Source organism: Narcine bancroftii, chromosome 4 (genome assembly GCF_036971445.1).
Source record: "Narcine bancroftii isolate sNarBan1 chromosome 4, sNarBan1.hap1, whole genome shotgun sequence".
NCBI lineage: Eukaryota > Metazoa > Chordata > Chondrichthyes > Torpediniformes > Narcinidae > Narcine > Narcine bancroftii.
The window spans coordinates 110992605-111008038 of record NC_091472.1 but is presented as its reverse complement, the minus strand read 5'-3'; the positions used below and the strand labels follow the sequence as shown (position 1 = coordinate 111008038).

At 46.6% G+C, this 15434-nt stretch overlaps 2 protein-coding genes across 4 annotated transcripts in view; both read right to left on the bottom strand.

Moving 5' to 3' along the window:
- crls1 (cardiolipin synthase 1) overlaps positions 1 to 3183 on the bottom strand; it is a 65670-nt gene extending 62487 nt beyond the window's left edge. Inside the window, exon 1 of the mRNA XM_069932426.1 lies at positions 2665 to 3183. Coding sequence (XP_069788527.1) covers positions 2665 to 2967 — 303 coding nt within the window. The 5' untranslated portion in view covers positions 2968 to 3183. The remainder of the gene's footprint in view (positions 1 to 2664) is intronic.
- Positions 3184 to 4676: 1493 nt separating this feature from the next.
- Positions 4677 to 15434, bottom strand: part of mcm8 (minichromosome maintenance 8 homologous recombination repair factor) — a 37005-nt gene continuing 26247 nt past the window's right edge. The window contains exons 16-19 of one of the 3 annotated variants that reach the window (XR_011356055.1): positions 13197 to 13273; positions 8125 to 8314; positions 7442 to 7650; positions 4677 to 5869 (exon numbers count right to left, since the gene is read on the bottom strand). Coding sequence is in view for 1 of the 3 variants with exons in the window: in XM_069932422.1 (XP_069788523.1) it covers positions 7558 to 7650; positions 8125 to 8314; positions 13197 to 13273 (360 nt within the window). In the remaining 2 variants the exon portion in view is untranslated. The other 2 variants (XR_011356054.1, XM_069932422.1) reach the window with 2 other exon arrangements.

Below are 15434 nucleotides of genomic sequence, written 5' to 3'. Positions count from 1 at the left end.
GTCTCTCAAGGGTCTCTGGGAAGAGAAGTGAGTGAAATCAACATCATGAGATAGATCGTACTTGTGAAACTAAAAGGTCTAATAGTAGATATATCTCCCAGACTGGATGGAATGCACCCTTGGTTCTGAAGGAGGTAGCTGTAGAGATTGTGAAGGCCTTGATAATATTCTTCCAGGAATCAATGGATTCTGTCATGGTTCCAGTGGACTGGAGGATCGCAAATGTCACTCCGCTGTTTAAAAAGGGAGGGAGGCAGCGGAAAGGATAGACCTATTAGCCTGACGTTTGTGGTTGGGAAGCTGTTGGGAGTTGATTATCAAATTTAAAATTTAAATTTAGACATACAGCACAGTAACAGACCATTTCAAGGTGTATATAGAGGTGCATGAAAAGATAGGCACAAGTCAGCAAGGTTTCTTGAAAGTAAAATCATGCCTAACAAATCTACTGCAGTTTTTTGAAGAGATTACAAGTAGGATAGAGAGGGATGCAGTGGAAGTATTTGGCCCTTCAAAAGGCCTTTGATAAGGTGCCACACACAAGGCTGCTAAACAAGATTAGAGCTCATGGAATTGCAGGAAAGATACTAGCATGGGTAGAGCATTGGCTGATAGGTAGGAAACAGAGAGTAAGAATAAAGGGATCCTATTCTGGTTGACTACTGGTTACCAGTGGTGTTCCACAGGGGTCGGTGTTGGGGCCACTTTATTTTACATTGTACATAAATAATTTGGATTATGGAATAGATGGCTGTGTCTAAATTTGCAGATGATAACGAAATAGGTGGTAGGACAAATCGTGCTAAGGATAAGGACGGGCTGCAGAGAGTTTTGGATAGATTAAGAGAATGGGCAAAGAGGTGGCAGATGAAATAGTGTTGGAAAGTGTATGGCCATACACTTTGGTAGAAGAAATAGATGGGCAGACTATTATTTAGATGAGGAGAAAATTCAAAATTCCGAGATGCAAAGGGGCTTGGGAGTCCTCGTGCAATATACCCTAGTGGTTGGCCTCATTGAGTCGATGGTGAATGCAAAGTTGGCATTCATTTCTCAAGGAATAGCAGATAAGAGCAGGGATGTAATGTTGAGACTCTTTAAACCATTGGTGTGACCTCACTTGGAGTACTGTTTTGGGTCCCTTATTTGAGAAAAGACATGCTGGCATTGAAGAAGATTCAGAGAAGATTTGCTGGAATGATATCAGGAATGAAAGGAATATGAGGAACATTGTACTCCCTGGAGTTTAGAAGATTGAGAGGGGATCTCATAGAGACCTATAAAATTCTGGCAGGACTGGACAGAATGGATGCAGATGGGATGTTTCCAATGATGGGAAAATCCAGAACCCGAGTCCATGGTTTGAGGATAATAGGCAAACCATTTAGGACCGAGATGAGGAGAATTTCTTTACCCAGAGGGTGGTGAATCTGTGGAATTCATTGCCACAGAGGGCAGTGGAGGCAGGTTCATTAAATATATTTAAGAGGGAATTAGATCTATTTCTTCAGTATAAGGGTATTAAAGGTTACGGAGAGAAGGCGGGATGGGGTACTGAACTTTAAAATCAGCCATGATCTCATTGAATGGCGGAGCAAGCTCGAAGGGTCGAATGACCTACTCCTGCTCCTATCTTCTATATTTCTATGTTTTCTATGTTCCTATTTGTCAGCTCTTAGACTGTACTCGTTGGAGTACAGAAGGACGAGGGGGATCTCAAATGCTGAAAGGCCTGGACAGAGTAGATGTGGCATGGTTGTTTCCCATGGTAAGGGAGTCTGGGAAAAGAAGATGCATCTTCAGTATGAAAGGACGTTGGGTGCATTTAAGGCAGAGATTTGATTAATTAGGACATCAAGGGTATAGGGAGAAGGCCAGAGAGTGGGGCTGAGTGGAAGGATGGATCAGCTCATGATAGAATGGCGGAGCAGACTCAATGGACTACTTCTGCTCCTATATCTTGTGAACAAAAGTGGCACAAGGAAAAGTTAAAATGGTGAGAGGTTAGAAACTGGAATGCACAACCAAGCTGGTGAAAGAAGATGCAATTATGGCATTTCCATATCGCACATTTCTGGCCATCATATTCTAGAAAAAAAAAGGACATAGAGGCAAAAGCACCATATGTAATAAAACAGTGACCAATCTGTAATAGGATGAAAAAATGGGATGCCTGTCCACGAGGCAGGCGAACCGGCCCCGCTTGTAATCCACGCGGCGCCGTCGGGGGTTACCCCTTCTTCTCAGCACCGCCCTGGGGGACCACATGACGCCGGAGCCCCCCCCCCCCAGCGCGGTGCTCAGCCAGGTCCGGGCTGAGAGTACAAGTGCAGCCCGGCAGCCTGCAATAAACCAGCCTTTCTGCTCACTGAGCTCAACCCGTCTGGTTGTGTGTTCTTTCAGGAGGTGGCCGCCACATCCCCTTCATGTTGAACTAAACTGAGGGGACTTTTAAAAAGATGGAAACCTTGGACAGGGTGGCTCCCTGTTGAATGTGACGTCGCACAAGTCGACGCTGCCAATAGTAGACGGTCAGCAAGACCGCCAATGGGAATGTGGAGGCGAGGTTGCTCAAGCACACCAGGGAGGTGCTGACGAGTGAGGGGCGTGCATGGAAGAGTTGGGCCGAATACCGCGGGCGGGGTTGCTTGAGCCCGGACTCACCAGCTCCGGTGACCCAGAGGCGGCGGCTTCTTCCTCTCCGGCCCTCGGGTGCGAGCAGGACTCGGCAGCTGGTCTCTCGGGGGCGGGTTTCCCGGCACCGTCACAGCGGACGGGCCCGGCCTCTTGTCGGAGGAAGCGGCAGCAGCACGGCCGTCGGCCGGCTCTGAGGAGGGCGGCCGAGGCCAGCCGCTGATGGAGGTGCAGGCCCAGGCCTGGCCGCAGCTCCCTGCTGCCTCCTCTCCCCAGCCGGCTCAGCGCCCGGGCCACGCCGCCGATCGCCCAGCGGCTTCTGCGGAGGAACATGCTCCAGGCCCCTGAGGGCCGTCAGGGCGAGATCCGCCTCGCCTTCCCAGTGACCATCCCCCTGCCTTCCCCGACCCGGGACCCCCTGAGCCTGATGCTGGAGGGCAGCACCTTGCCTCGAGGCACGGGCCACACGTTTCGGCGACCTCTCCGATCTCCCTTCAAAGCCGTCAGCGGCCGCTAGATGGGGTTTCCTGCACAATGAGAGTCGGGGGACGTGCCTCGTCCCAGTCCTGGCAACTCCTGGCTCTGTGACCAGTCCTTTCTCTGTCGTGGCTAACGTTTAATTCAATGTACGTGCACCAGGGCGACTTCTTCCACCAAGTGCAAGCCTCAAATGTCTATTCCTTGTTCCTATTTAGTTTACAGTCGGAGCCTTGTGCGTGTGGGTGCCCTCCGGGGAGTGTGTCCGCTGAGTCCATGCGAGTTCACCCTCCCAATTGGGAGGGTCAAATCGCAGGAATAGTGCGGTGTGGAAAGAAACAAGCGGGCAGGGCGAGTCTCCCGCAGAGTTAAGAGCCCAGCCGAGTTCACTCACCCATCGCCTTCTGATGGTGTGAAACGACAACTCGTGCCTGCATCAGTCTGGCAGGTGAATTACACAGCATGCCGGCCACACTCGGACAGCCCCTCCACTCCGCTGCCTGAGTCCTGCTCTGACAGCCCCTCCACTCCGCTGCCTGAGTCCTGCTCTGGACAGCCCCTCCACTCCGCTGCCCGAGTCCTGCTCTGACAGCCCCTCCACTCCGCTGCCTGAGTCCTGCTCTGACAGCCCCTCCACCTCGCTGCCCGAGTCCTGCTCTGACAGCCCCTCCACTCCGCTGCCCGAGTCCTGCTCTGACAGCCCCTCCACCTCGCTGCCCGAGTCCTGCTCTGGACAGCCCCTCCACTCCGCTGCCCGAGTCCTGCTCTGGACAGCCCCTCCACTCCGCTGCCTGAGTCCTGCTCTGACAGCCCCCCACCTCGTTGCCTGAGTCCTGCTGACAGCCCCCCACCACGTTGCCTGAGTCCTGCTCTGACAGCCCCTCCATCTCGCTGCCTGAGTCCTGATCTGACAGCCCCTCCACCTCGCTGCCCGAGTCCTGCTCTGACAGCCCCCCACCTCGCTGCCTGAGCTCTTTCCCACACTATCCAAGAACGAACTAAAAATCCCTTCCATGGTTTCCCCCAAAAGTCGCATGACCCAGGGGGAGTGTGAGGGGAGCGGACCTGGCATGAGGTGCTCTGGGCACTGGTGACACGGTGGCCGTGGCAGCCTGCTTGCAGGAACCAGGGAGCTCGCCCACTATGATAGACCTCGAGCACCATCAGGAAGGGTGGCCACTCTGGCTGGAGCCGTGGTCTCTCACACCAAACCCCACCGGACCTTGATGTCCGCCTTTTGACCCGCTTGGCCACCAGCTCCGAGCAGCCAACGATGGCTGCTCACTCATTCACTGGCAGCCCAGGGCGAACTATTGATCAGTATTTCGAAAACTTTCCATTGAAAATCGACACAAAAAAGTATTTTTTGTTAAGTGTACAGACATCATTAACATTTCAACAATAAAGATCTCACAAATTAATCTGATTGTGGTTTTGTGTTTATGAAGATCAATCTTAAGTTCTCTGACAGCTGCAATGAGCTGGCTGTCAGCGCAGTCCACAATACATCACTCACGACGTCACTGCTAGAGACAGACCCCCCCCCCCCCCACTTAAAATCCCAAGTAGCAGAATTATCTGCAAATAACGATGCAGTGTGAAACACTGCCAGGTTCCGCTTGCCCTGCATGAGAAAAGTAGTTGCAATCAGCTACGATAAGATTCAGGACCATTCTAAGCACCCTCCATCCATTGTCATCTACTCATCTCTTGTATTTTTCCATCATCTTACTATTGCTGGCAATTCAACAAACCGATTTTTAATGTTAAGAATCCTCAACAAGAAACTCAGTCAGAAACTCATTTAAGGACTCTTATTTGTGCACTCGAGTGATTTTCTTTTTGTTCTCTCTGTATTGCAGTTTGTTTACATTCATTATCTGTTTACAGTTGTTTGTTTTCCTATTTATGCTTAGTTTTTTTATTAGTAGTAATTCTGCCTCACCCACAGGAAAAAGGAATGTCAGGATTGTATGTGATGTCATGTATGTACTCCGACAATAAATCTGAAATCTGAAGAATTATCTTTTATAAATTCCTAAACAATGCTTGAAGGACGCAGTTTGATATCTCAGACCTCCTAAGATCAGAAATATTATACAGTACATTCAGTTTGTAATGGAGAGGAAGAGGATATCATTCTCACTTCCCATGCTTAAGACTCTTCCTGGATGATGTTACTGATTTCTGCCATGTGTTGCTAATTGTTGCTTTAGGGAAGCCAAACAAACTCCAGCATCAAGGAGTGGAAACTCATCTAATTTTCCCCTCAGCCCATTGCAGAAATTTGAGTGGACTTGGTTGTAGATTGCACATATATTCTTGGTGACCTCTGCTAACACACTGAGGGTCAGTCATCCTCATGCACAAGGAATGCTCTCTGTCAGCTATCTGACCTTCCAGGTACACTCTTATATCCTACTTCAAATATTACAACATCTATTTGTTCAATACCAACAGGCTCCTGTAGATTAAAAAAAAATGTTCCTTTGAAGTTGTTTGGGAAGATTACACCCACCATATTAACAATCATGAGAATTTCCGACATATCAAAGGAAATACATTTGCTGAAATCAATGGTCAGCTTCAACAGACAAAGCCAACAGACAATTTGTAACTTTCACAAACACTCTAAGCCAGGATGCTGTTTAAACTTTATACACAAAGATTGATCAATTTCCAAGCCAAGATTTTTAGCAGGCTAAACAATGCTGTTTTTCTAGCTTTGAAGTAAATTCCTCTTATGTTCTCTGATGAACTGTGGAAAAAAAAGGCAAAAATGTGGCTCAAGTCATCCCCATAAATAAAAAGCCGGTAATCAAGATTTATGTTGTCAAGTAAAGCAACTTTACACCTAATCTCAAGAGTGTTACAAGCACTAAATAATTATCAGAATACAAGTTCTACAGAGGTAATTCATGAACAGAAAGAATTGTGATGATGCCTATATGTTGAATTAAAGTTATGTCTGGTTGGAGAAAGTTTTGTTCCAGTTCTGGTCAGTCTATTTCCACAAACACAATAAAATATCTGTATTCCAATGAAATCCAGATCATATTTTCTAAATAAAAGGAACACAAAAGTCAACAAATTTATTTCTTCAAAAAGGTGTAAACAATATATTTACTTTGTGACCGTCAGAATTTTAGTAGTATTTGTTAATTACAATTTCAAAATACAATTCTAAGATTAGAAACTTTATTCTGTACATTTGTAAAAATTATAATCATGCAGTATGTTTTAATCAACTAAAAGCCATTTGTATAAATGACAATTCATTCTACTAAAAATAAAAGTAAATTCCTGCAGAAATTAGAAGACTTATTTCTGTCGTGTTGATGTGATATATTGCCACTTTGCATAACCCATTTAATATTTACATTTTTTAAACTAGGAAAAATTGGTTACCGAAAAAATTCCTTCCTTCTTGCTTTACATCTGAGAAAATTTGGGCAGAAACTTCTCCAAATGCTTCATATGTACATACAACCCACACTTCCACATGGACTCCGACATATGGGTGATCACAGATAAAATTCAGTTGAATAAGTGGTCTGACAAATTTTATTTCTGAATTTCAGACACTCAACGTTAAAGGTGAATAGATCTGCATACTTCTTTATTGTTCCCATGTGATCATAAACTATTTAGACTTAAGTCATTATGCTCCTCTAGAAATGTTTCACTTTATATTTCTAATGGGCTGGTGCCACAATTGGAGTATGCAGTTACAATGAGACAGGTTTAAATTTGAAGTTTCTACCATACATTTAAATACATTATAGTAAATACAAGTTAATTTAATGTTAAACTGGCAACTAACTGCACAACCTTAATTTCATCTGTGTTCTATCACCACTTTAAGTAAGATCTCTGTAGGTAAACTTCGCTTTTTTAAATTTTACAGAGATTAGCTTATAGATTCCTATTTTCTATCATCTTCTCAGCAACGTGAAATGGTAAACATTTTAACTTCATTAGCCATTGCTAATACGTGTTGAAGTAGTCCAGTGCAATTTTCCAGTGCCATTTGTGTCTCTAAACCCTCCTTATACAGCATTTTCCTTAAAAATACAAATAACATCAGAACTTGTCCTCAGGGTGCAAAAGGTTGTAGATTCAAACCTACATGGCTGAGTGAAAAAAAATCATCCTATTTTAGATCAATTCCCTTTCTGTAAAATTGAGATAAGAAAAATAACCTATTCAGTCCCCCTTCTCATACAGTCAAAAAGAGGTGTTTCATGTTTTTTCCCCCAGAAGCTAAAAAGTTACAAGTAATTAAGTACTTAAAACATCCATACAATTCTACTGATTTATGAGGACATACCTGACAATAGTAATGTCATTTAAGTTTCTATTGCCTTTGTTTTCCTTTAACAGGGTGAAAACAATTTTAAAGGCTCTGAATGTGTTATGCACGACAGACTTTTGATCTGCCTGCAATCACATGGTTTGGAGTTGATAAATCCTCGGACCCTTTTTTAATAAGTAGCCCTGATCATTCAGTGAGTGGATAAATCCCTCAAAGTCAGATACCTGCATAATTTAAAACAAAAGATTAATGGATTTTTTTTTCAACTTGTGTTACAAGCACTGCAGGACAAAAATATCTAAAACATACAAAGCATCCCACGGCATTTTACAGTGAAATAACACTATCAGAATACATATTAAGGGATAAAAAGAGTTTTAAAAAATATTCAAAATTAGGTGGAAAATGGGTTTGCAAGAGGTTTAGGTGGAAAATTGAGTTGGGGCAGTAGTTTATAAATAGAAATAACTGCAAGTTTCCCCAAATGTAAGATGAGAGATGAAGTGTTGAATGGAGGTGAGGTGAGATGGTATCATTAATGGAATGTAAAAACAAAAGCAGAGAGGAAAGAAAAGAAGCTGAAGTGAAATCAAAAGGTACAAAACAACATACAGCTCTTCTATCATATTTTTATCCTCAGGACATCTAAAATTACTTCCCAGGAACATTGGTAATTATAGATCTCAAAAGAGATTTACCTGCATTTGTATTTCTCTTGCTATTTCTTTGAGTTGTTGAAATTCAAAAATAGTTTTATAAGTCTGTTCTGCTATTTTGTTCAAAGCAGCAACAAATCGTTTTGCCTGCGATCGCTTACTCATACCAGATCCATGTTGAGAACGCTGGAAGTCTAATCTGCCAAACTCATCAGAGAAGGTATCCAGTAAGCTGTGAAAACAATGAAGGAGATTTAATAAGAAGGGGGGGGGGGGGGGGGGGTGGAAAGAGAGAGCGAGAGAGAACAAGAAAGAGTGAGGGGAAAGGTGTGAGTAAGTTGTGCAAGAAGTGGGGAAGGGGGAAGGAGGGGGGGGTGAAGGGAGCAGAGGGGGACAGTGGGGAGGCTGGCAGAGGAGGCTGGAAGCCACCAAATTTGGAACTCATTGCTAGCTTCCATGCATTTCTAATTTTATTCTCTCTCCTGACTGGGAAATGCCTTTTTTTTTTAAGTCATCAATTTTTATCAATCTACCAACTCATCATTTCTCCAAAATTTTAGATAATTAAAAATCAGACAAATTTTGGAAAATACCTTCAAATACAGTATATATATTTCTGTCACATCTGATACCTCTCACTGGGTATTTTCAGCATTTTGTTTTTACTTCACATTTCTAGGAACTGAAGTATTTAAAAAAAAATTTTTTTTTTTTTTAATATATAAACTATTCAACCCTGTAGTGACTGCTGCTCCAGTGCCACAAAATGAAGACACATCCACACAGCACAAAGGTGAACCTAAAACCGACTTCCGGTGACATATGTGCCAGCTTCCAGAAGTTACGTCAGCGCGTCGCTGCGTCACTCCTCGGCCAGCAGTGCGCCACATGGAAGCAGGGGGTTCCCTGAGCTCATGCACTGCGTCAACCTCAGGCTTCATCTCGGTAGTGAAGGAGGGCTTGTGACATCTTGGAATGGCCAACTGTTGCGACGATTCGGTCCATCCACCCGCGCAGTTGCTCAGCCTGCTACACCACCCTCCCCAGAATCGCCGCCGCTCCCCGAGTAGTTTAACTTATAGTCTCTGTGCTGTCAGCCTCTGCATCTGACCTTGGGGTCTGGGCAAGCAGGTCAGAGTCCAGGTGCATGGCTTTGAGGCAGTTGACTGTGAACCTGTCCAGTTGGCCACCAATGTCCAGTGGAAACACTGTTTCTCTGTAGTACCTTTAACGGGCCTTTGTACGGGCACTGTAGAAGGGGTTCCTTGCTGACTTCTTACGAAAACGTAGTGGGTGGACTGCAGGGATGTATCTGGGCAGTGAGCCGTGTCACAACAGTGGCGATGGGAGGGAGGGGGGGTTCACCCACTTGCGCCCTCAACCTCTGGAGTATGTCTACGGCACTAGGCTGTGGGCCAGGGGGATTGAAATGGATGTTCCCGGGAATGGTGAATGGGAAACCGTACACTATCTCTGCGGATGAGGCTGGCAGGTCCTCCTTAGGTGCCGTGCGAATGCCAGAGTACACACGGGAGCTCATCCACCCAGTTCAGGTCATGCAGCCGGGCTTTCAAGGCAGCCTTCAGGTGGCAGTGGAAACACTCAACCAGGCTGTTTGCTTGGGGATGGTAGGCCATGGTGCGATGTACTTTAACGCTGCAGAATTTAGTCAGGTTGGACCAGAGCAAGGAGGTGAACTGTGCCCCTCGATCTGAGGTGATGTAGGTCAGAACTCCGAAGCATGTGACCCAGGTGGATAGGAAAGCCCTGGCACACGTCTCCATGTCGCATACAGGCATAGGTATTGTTTCCAGCCAGCAGGTAAAACGGTTAATTTTTATGAACAAGTAACGCATTCCTTGGCTCACGGGGAGTAGGCTGATGATGTCTATGTGGACATGCTTGAACCAGTGTTGCGCCGACTTGAAAGTCTGGAGTGGAGCTTTTGTGTGCCAGTGTACCTTGACGCTCTGGCACTGTAAGCAGGTTCGGGCCCACAGGGTCACATTTCGGTGGAGGCCATGCCACATGAACTTGTCGGACAGCAGGCGGACTGTGGACCTTATGGAGGGCTGGAATTGGCTGTGGATCTGGTCAAAAACCCACCGATGCCAAGTCACGAGTAGGGATAGTCTGAGAAAACCTGTGGCGACATTGCACAGCAGGGATGGGCCTTCTGGTGAGGGGCAGAAATTGCTGACCTACAGGCTAGTGATGGCCGACCAGTATGTCTGGACATCCACATCCTCCGGCTGGTCCTTAGCAAGCTGGGCAACATTGAGCCCTCCTGAGGTTGCGGAGATCGTGTGTCTGGAGAGCACATCAGCCACCACATTGGATTTGTCTGCGACATGGCGAATGTCTGTTGTGTACTCTGAGATGTAGCAGAGGTGCCGCTGTTGTCCTGCCGACTACGGGTCCGAGACCTTGCCGAGTGAGTGGTTACCAGTTTGTGGCCTGTGTAGGTGGTGAAAACCCTTCCCTCTAGTATGTACCGGAAATGCTGTATCGTTAGGTACAGTGCCAATAGTTCGCAGTCGAGCACGCTGTATTTTAGCTCTGGCATTCGAAGGTGCTTACTGAAGAAAGCAAGGGGGTGCCAGTGCTCATTGACCCATTGCTCTAGCACTGTGCCCACTGCTCTGACGCGTCTGATGTAAGGACCAGGTGGGAGGTCGAGTCAGAGTGTGCCAGCACCATGGCCCTGTTTTCGTGGGGTGGAAGGCTCCTGTGGCATCCAGCATTAGGCAATGGTAGAAGTTAACCATCCCCAGGAACTCCTGCAGGACTTTGGTCATGTTTGGCTTGGGGAAATTTTGAGTGGCCTTTACCTTGACAGGCAGGGGTGTGGCTCCCTCTGGGGTGATGCAGTGTTCCAAGTCTCTAAGCCGAACTGGCACTTGGCTGGGTTCACCGTGAACCCAAACTGCTGCAGTCTATAGAACAGGAGGCTCAGATGCATCCTATGAGTGCTGGCATCAGAGTCAACAATGAGGATGTCGTCTAAGTAAACAAATAAAATCTGCCGATCACGTCCATAAGTCGGTGGAATGTCTGGGCCATGATTTTTTTAGACCGAAGGGCATCCGAAGGAACTCGATAAAGCCGAAGGATGTGATGACTGCCATGTTCAGAATGTCACTGGGGTGTACCATCTAATTGTATCCTTTGACGAGGTCCAACTTAGAGAAAACTCCACAGCCTTGTAGCCTAATGGCGAAGTCCTGGATGTGTGGGATGGGTTATTTGTCACTGTTGCCTTGTTCAGCCATCTGTAGTCACCACATGGGCGCCAACAGTAGGAGCTCTTCTGCACCATGTGGAGTGGGGAGGCTGCTTGAATGGCGGACGATCCCCAGCTCCTCCATGGCAGCGAACTCAGCCTTAGCTTCTTGAAGCTTGTCTTGTGGGAGGCGCTGGGCCCATACGTGCTCTGGGGGTCCGGAGGTCTCTATATGATGCTCAACGCCATCTGGCGGGTTAGAGCCATGGAAGTTTGAGGCCAGTAAGGCTGGGTACCTGGCCAGTAGGTAGGCATACTCATCTCAGTCCAGGGCATATGACCCAAACGGCAGGAATGAACATTGCTGCAGGGTGAGGGGGAAAGACTGGAGCATGGTAGCATTCACTAACCGGCACTTTGTCATGTCCACCAGCAGTTTGTGTGCCTGTAGAAGTCTGCTCTGAGTAGTGCCTGTCTCATGGTCGCAATTGCGCACTCCCACTGGAAGATTGTGTTTGCGACGTGGATGATGACCAGACAGGCCCCATAGCTCGAGATGGAGGATCCATTGGCTGCTTGCAGGTGGAGGCTCTTAGGGTTGTGTCTGGTCTTGAAATACATCAGCGGGATGAGGCTGATTCCTGCACCCGTGGACTAGGAAGTCCCTCTTCATCCATTGGTTTCAGAGGTAGAGCAGGCCTTTCAGAGCGCCAACCACTGAGGCCACGATTGGTGGCCGGCTTGTCTGTTTCCTGTCGTATTAAGTTTGGTAGCAGGGTATGAGCAATGGGGGTGGTGGGCTGCACCATCGAGCATTCCAATCCCATCAGCAGTGGTAGAAACAGTATTCATTGTGCTTCTGGTGCCTGTCACTTTGCTGCTCTGCCGCAACCACTGTTGGGGTTTGCAGCAGGCTGGTCGCAATGGCAGCGCCGATGGCATAAACGGGCTGAACGTGGAGGGAGCACTGCTATGGGATGCGGAAGAACCTGCCTGCTTCCTTGGCTACCAGGTGCAGGGCACTAAAATCCATGACCGAAACCGCCGAGGAAACATACCAGCAGCTTGGAGAAGAACAGGGCATCGAAGAGGAAACAGTCTGTATGCCCATCCACTAGGGCCACCATCTCATGCATGAACTCAGAGGGATTCCTGTCGCCTAGGCCCTGCATGTTTAAGATCCAAGCGGCGCGCTGCTGGCTGAGTTCTAGGGAGTCAAGGAGGAACCACTGGAACTGCTCGTACTTGCACTCCATTAGCACATTCTCCACGAAGGAGCTTACTTTGGCAGCGGTGGCAGTGACCAGACTGCTGACGATGTGCCAGAACTTCATGTCCTCTGAGACAATTCACCTGATGTGGAAATGGGATTCAGCCAGTTCCTGGGCTGGTTAGTCCAGAAGTGCAGTAAATGCTGTTGCGACTGTAGTAGTAGCGGATTCTTGCGTTCTGATGCTTTCGATACGTGTTCCAAGACTTTGAAGCCGTCGAGGTCTCTGCTGTGGTGACTGCTATGGCATCACTACGAAATGAAGAACTAAAAACTGACTTCATTATTTGAATTTGCGACGTTGCCCCGTCGCCCACTTCTGGTGATGTATGCGCCAGCTTCTGGAAATGACATTAGAGCATCGCTGTGTCATTCCTAGGCCGGCGGTGCACCGCAAAGAACTGGGGGGGGGTTCCCTCAGCTCACATGGTAGTGAAGGAAGGCCTGTCCACCCACACAGTCGCTCAACCCGCTACAATACCAACATTAAATACAATGAGAAAGAATGAATTAATGACCCTGCATTCATTATGTACTGTGATTCATTTGAAGCTATTCATATTTTGTTCATTATACTTTTTAATTACCAGTTCCCATCCTGTAAAATTTCTGAAAGATTACCTGTGTTTCATGATATCCACAACATCCTCTGCATCACTTTTTGTTGCATTTTCCCGAAGTTCTAATCTTGCTCTTGCCTTTAAAAAAAAATTAAAATAAGATTTTATTTCCTTAATTTTTATACATGACAAATTGAACCGAATAATAATGTATGCCCTGATGGGATTGTGGTATAGCAAGGTTTGAACTAAGGCTATCGATGGAAAATCAGCTCGGTTTCCAAATATTTCATAAGAGCATGTACTTTGGTGTCATTAACTTCCGACAACCACCACTGATTTCATAATTAAGATATTGCAAGGTGCTTCACCAAAATAATTTTAAGAAACTCGTGATTAAAATAACCTGATTTCCAATTCCAATGAGACAACTGAAGGCAAGGTTGGGAAAGATATTTTATAAGAAAATGCCCTAAAACTAGAGCAAAGCAGCTGAAGGGCCATCAATAATGGCATATGGAGGAGCCTCAAAAGACCATCAGTTTTCCCTCCCCAAAGCACTTTGGGCCAGCGTGTCAGTTTTGCCACGACATCTCACCAACACACATTTGTAAATCCAGAAGAGTAATATTCAATAAACCTGTCTTCAAAATAATTTTTAAATTATCACCATAATTTTTCAAATCAGTCAGTGCATTAACAATCATTAGGGAACTTTTGCAGGTTAGAGATGACACAGCATGCTGAAAATAAAATTTTGAAAGGGTTGGAATTTGACAGCTAGCAGCTCTAGAGGCCAGAATCTTAAATAGTGCCATATTATATATCCACTCATCTCTGAACACAAAAAAAACTTGGAATAGGAAATGAACCTATATATTGGACATTAAAAAATGCACATAATTTATTTATTTGAAATAATATTTTTATATTTGACAACCAGATGACTGGGCATTCCAAGCCTCAAATCTGGCAGCTGAAACTAGGGAAAAGGGATGAATCCACAAGATAAGTGACTTTTCAACATTGCTTCTGGTCCAATTAAGAGCACAAGCATTGCTGAAGCTTACAAATAGATATCACTCCACCATCTACTTTCTTGTTTTTACCCATTATGGTAATCCACACCCCACCCAACCATTGGAATCTGGAGCCAAAATCTGAAGTTTTCTCCTCCATGATTTTTCCACCCCAACCCTGCTGCTCTTTCAAATTGCCTTGTAAAATGGGGTTAACTGGGAAATTTACTCAATTGAAGACCCAGGTACAGGGCTATTTGAAAAGGCCAAACAGGATAAGCCTGGTCAAAATCTACCCGGGTCCCAGATCTACCTCAGAGGTGGTCAGGGAATCCAGTAAAACTTACCCAGGCGCCTTTCTCCACCGATTTGAAAGGGGAAATGGCGCATTCTGTTACTCTGGTGACATCAGCGCTTGTATGCATGTGACAACCCCTGGCTGGTTCAATGCAGGATGATGTCACGGGTCTGCCTCAACATGCCACTGCTGTGAACCAGTTGGGGGAAAGGGGCTCTGTTGTGATTTGGTGGGGGGTGGGGGGAGGTGGAGTGATACTCCGCTGCCACGAATGGTGAAGTGGGGGAGGCCAATATGGTACTGCCACAAACAGGAGTGGTAGGGGTGCTGCAATGTGCCGCAGCCATGAACGGGGGGGGCGGGTAAGGTTACTGACCTGACATTTCAGTTCGCGGCGACAGCTCAATGCAGGAGCAATGGCCGTCATCCTTACTCATAATCCCCCACACCACAAACCAGAGCGGCACGTTACAGCAGCAAACCCTCTCCCACCCCCGTTCGTGGCAGCGGTATGTCGCAGCACCCAACCCCCACCAATTGTGGCAGCAGCACATCACTTGGGGAGGAGGGGGCAACGAATGACAATGGGGAGCGGGGGTGAGGGCAACTAATGGCCAGGAACCTGGGTTTGGAATGCGGGTGAGGGGGGGGGGCGTTGGCATGTTTAGGAAAACTTGCTTTAAACAGGAAAGGAACAGAAATAACACAGGGAACAGGGGATTCCCTGTGGGAGTGCCTGTGACTGCATGACACGTCACACACATCATTGCAGGGTGGGATCCCCCTTAAATCACCAGGTTCACGATTTAACAGGTAGGTTAGGCTGCTGTTTGAAAGGAGCAGGAGGCACACACTACCCAGTCATCTCACCTGGGCCCAAGAGGGCTACCCAGGGGCTGCAATTAGAAAGTGTCTAATGTCTTATTTGGTAAAAGTTCGAGCCCCAAAGGCCTCAACTTTGTAAAAAAGGGCTTCACGTTTA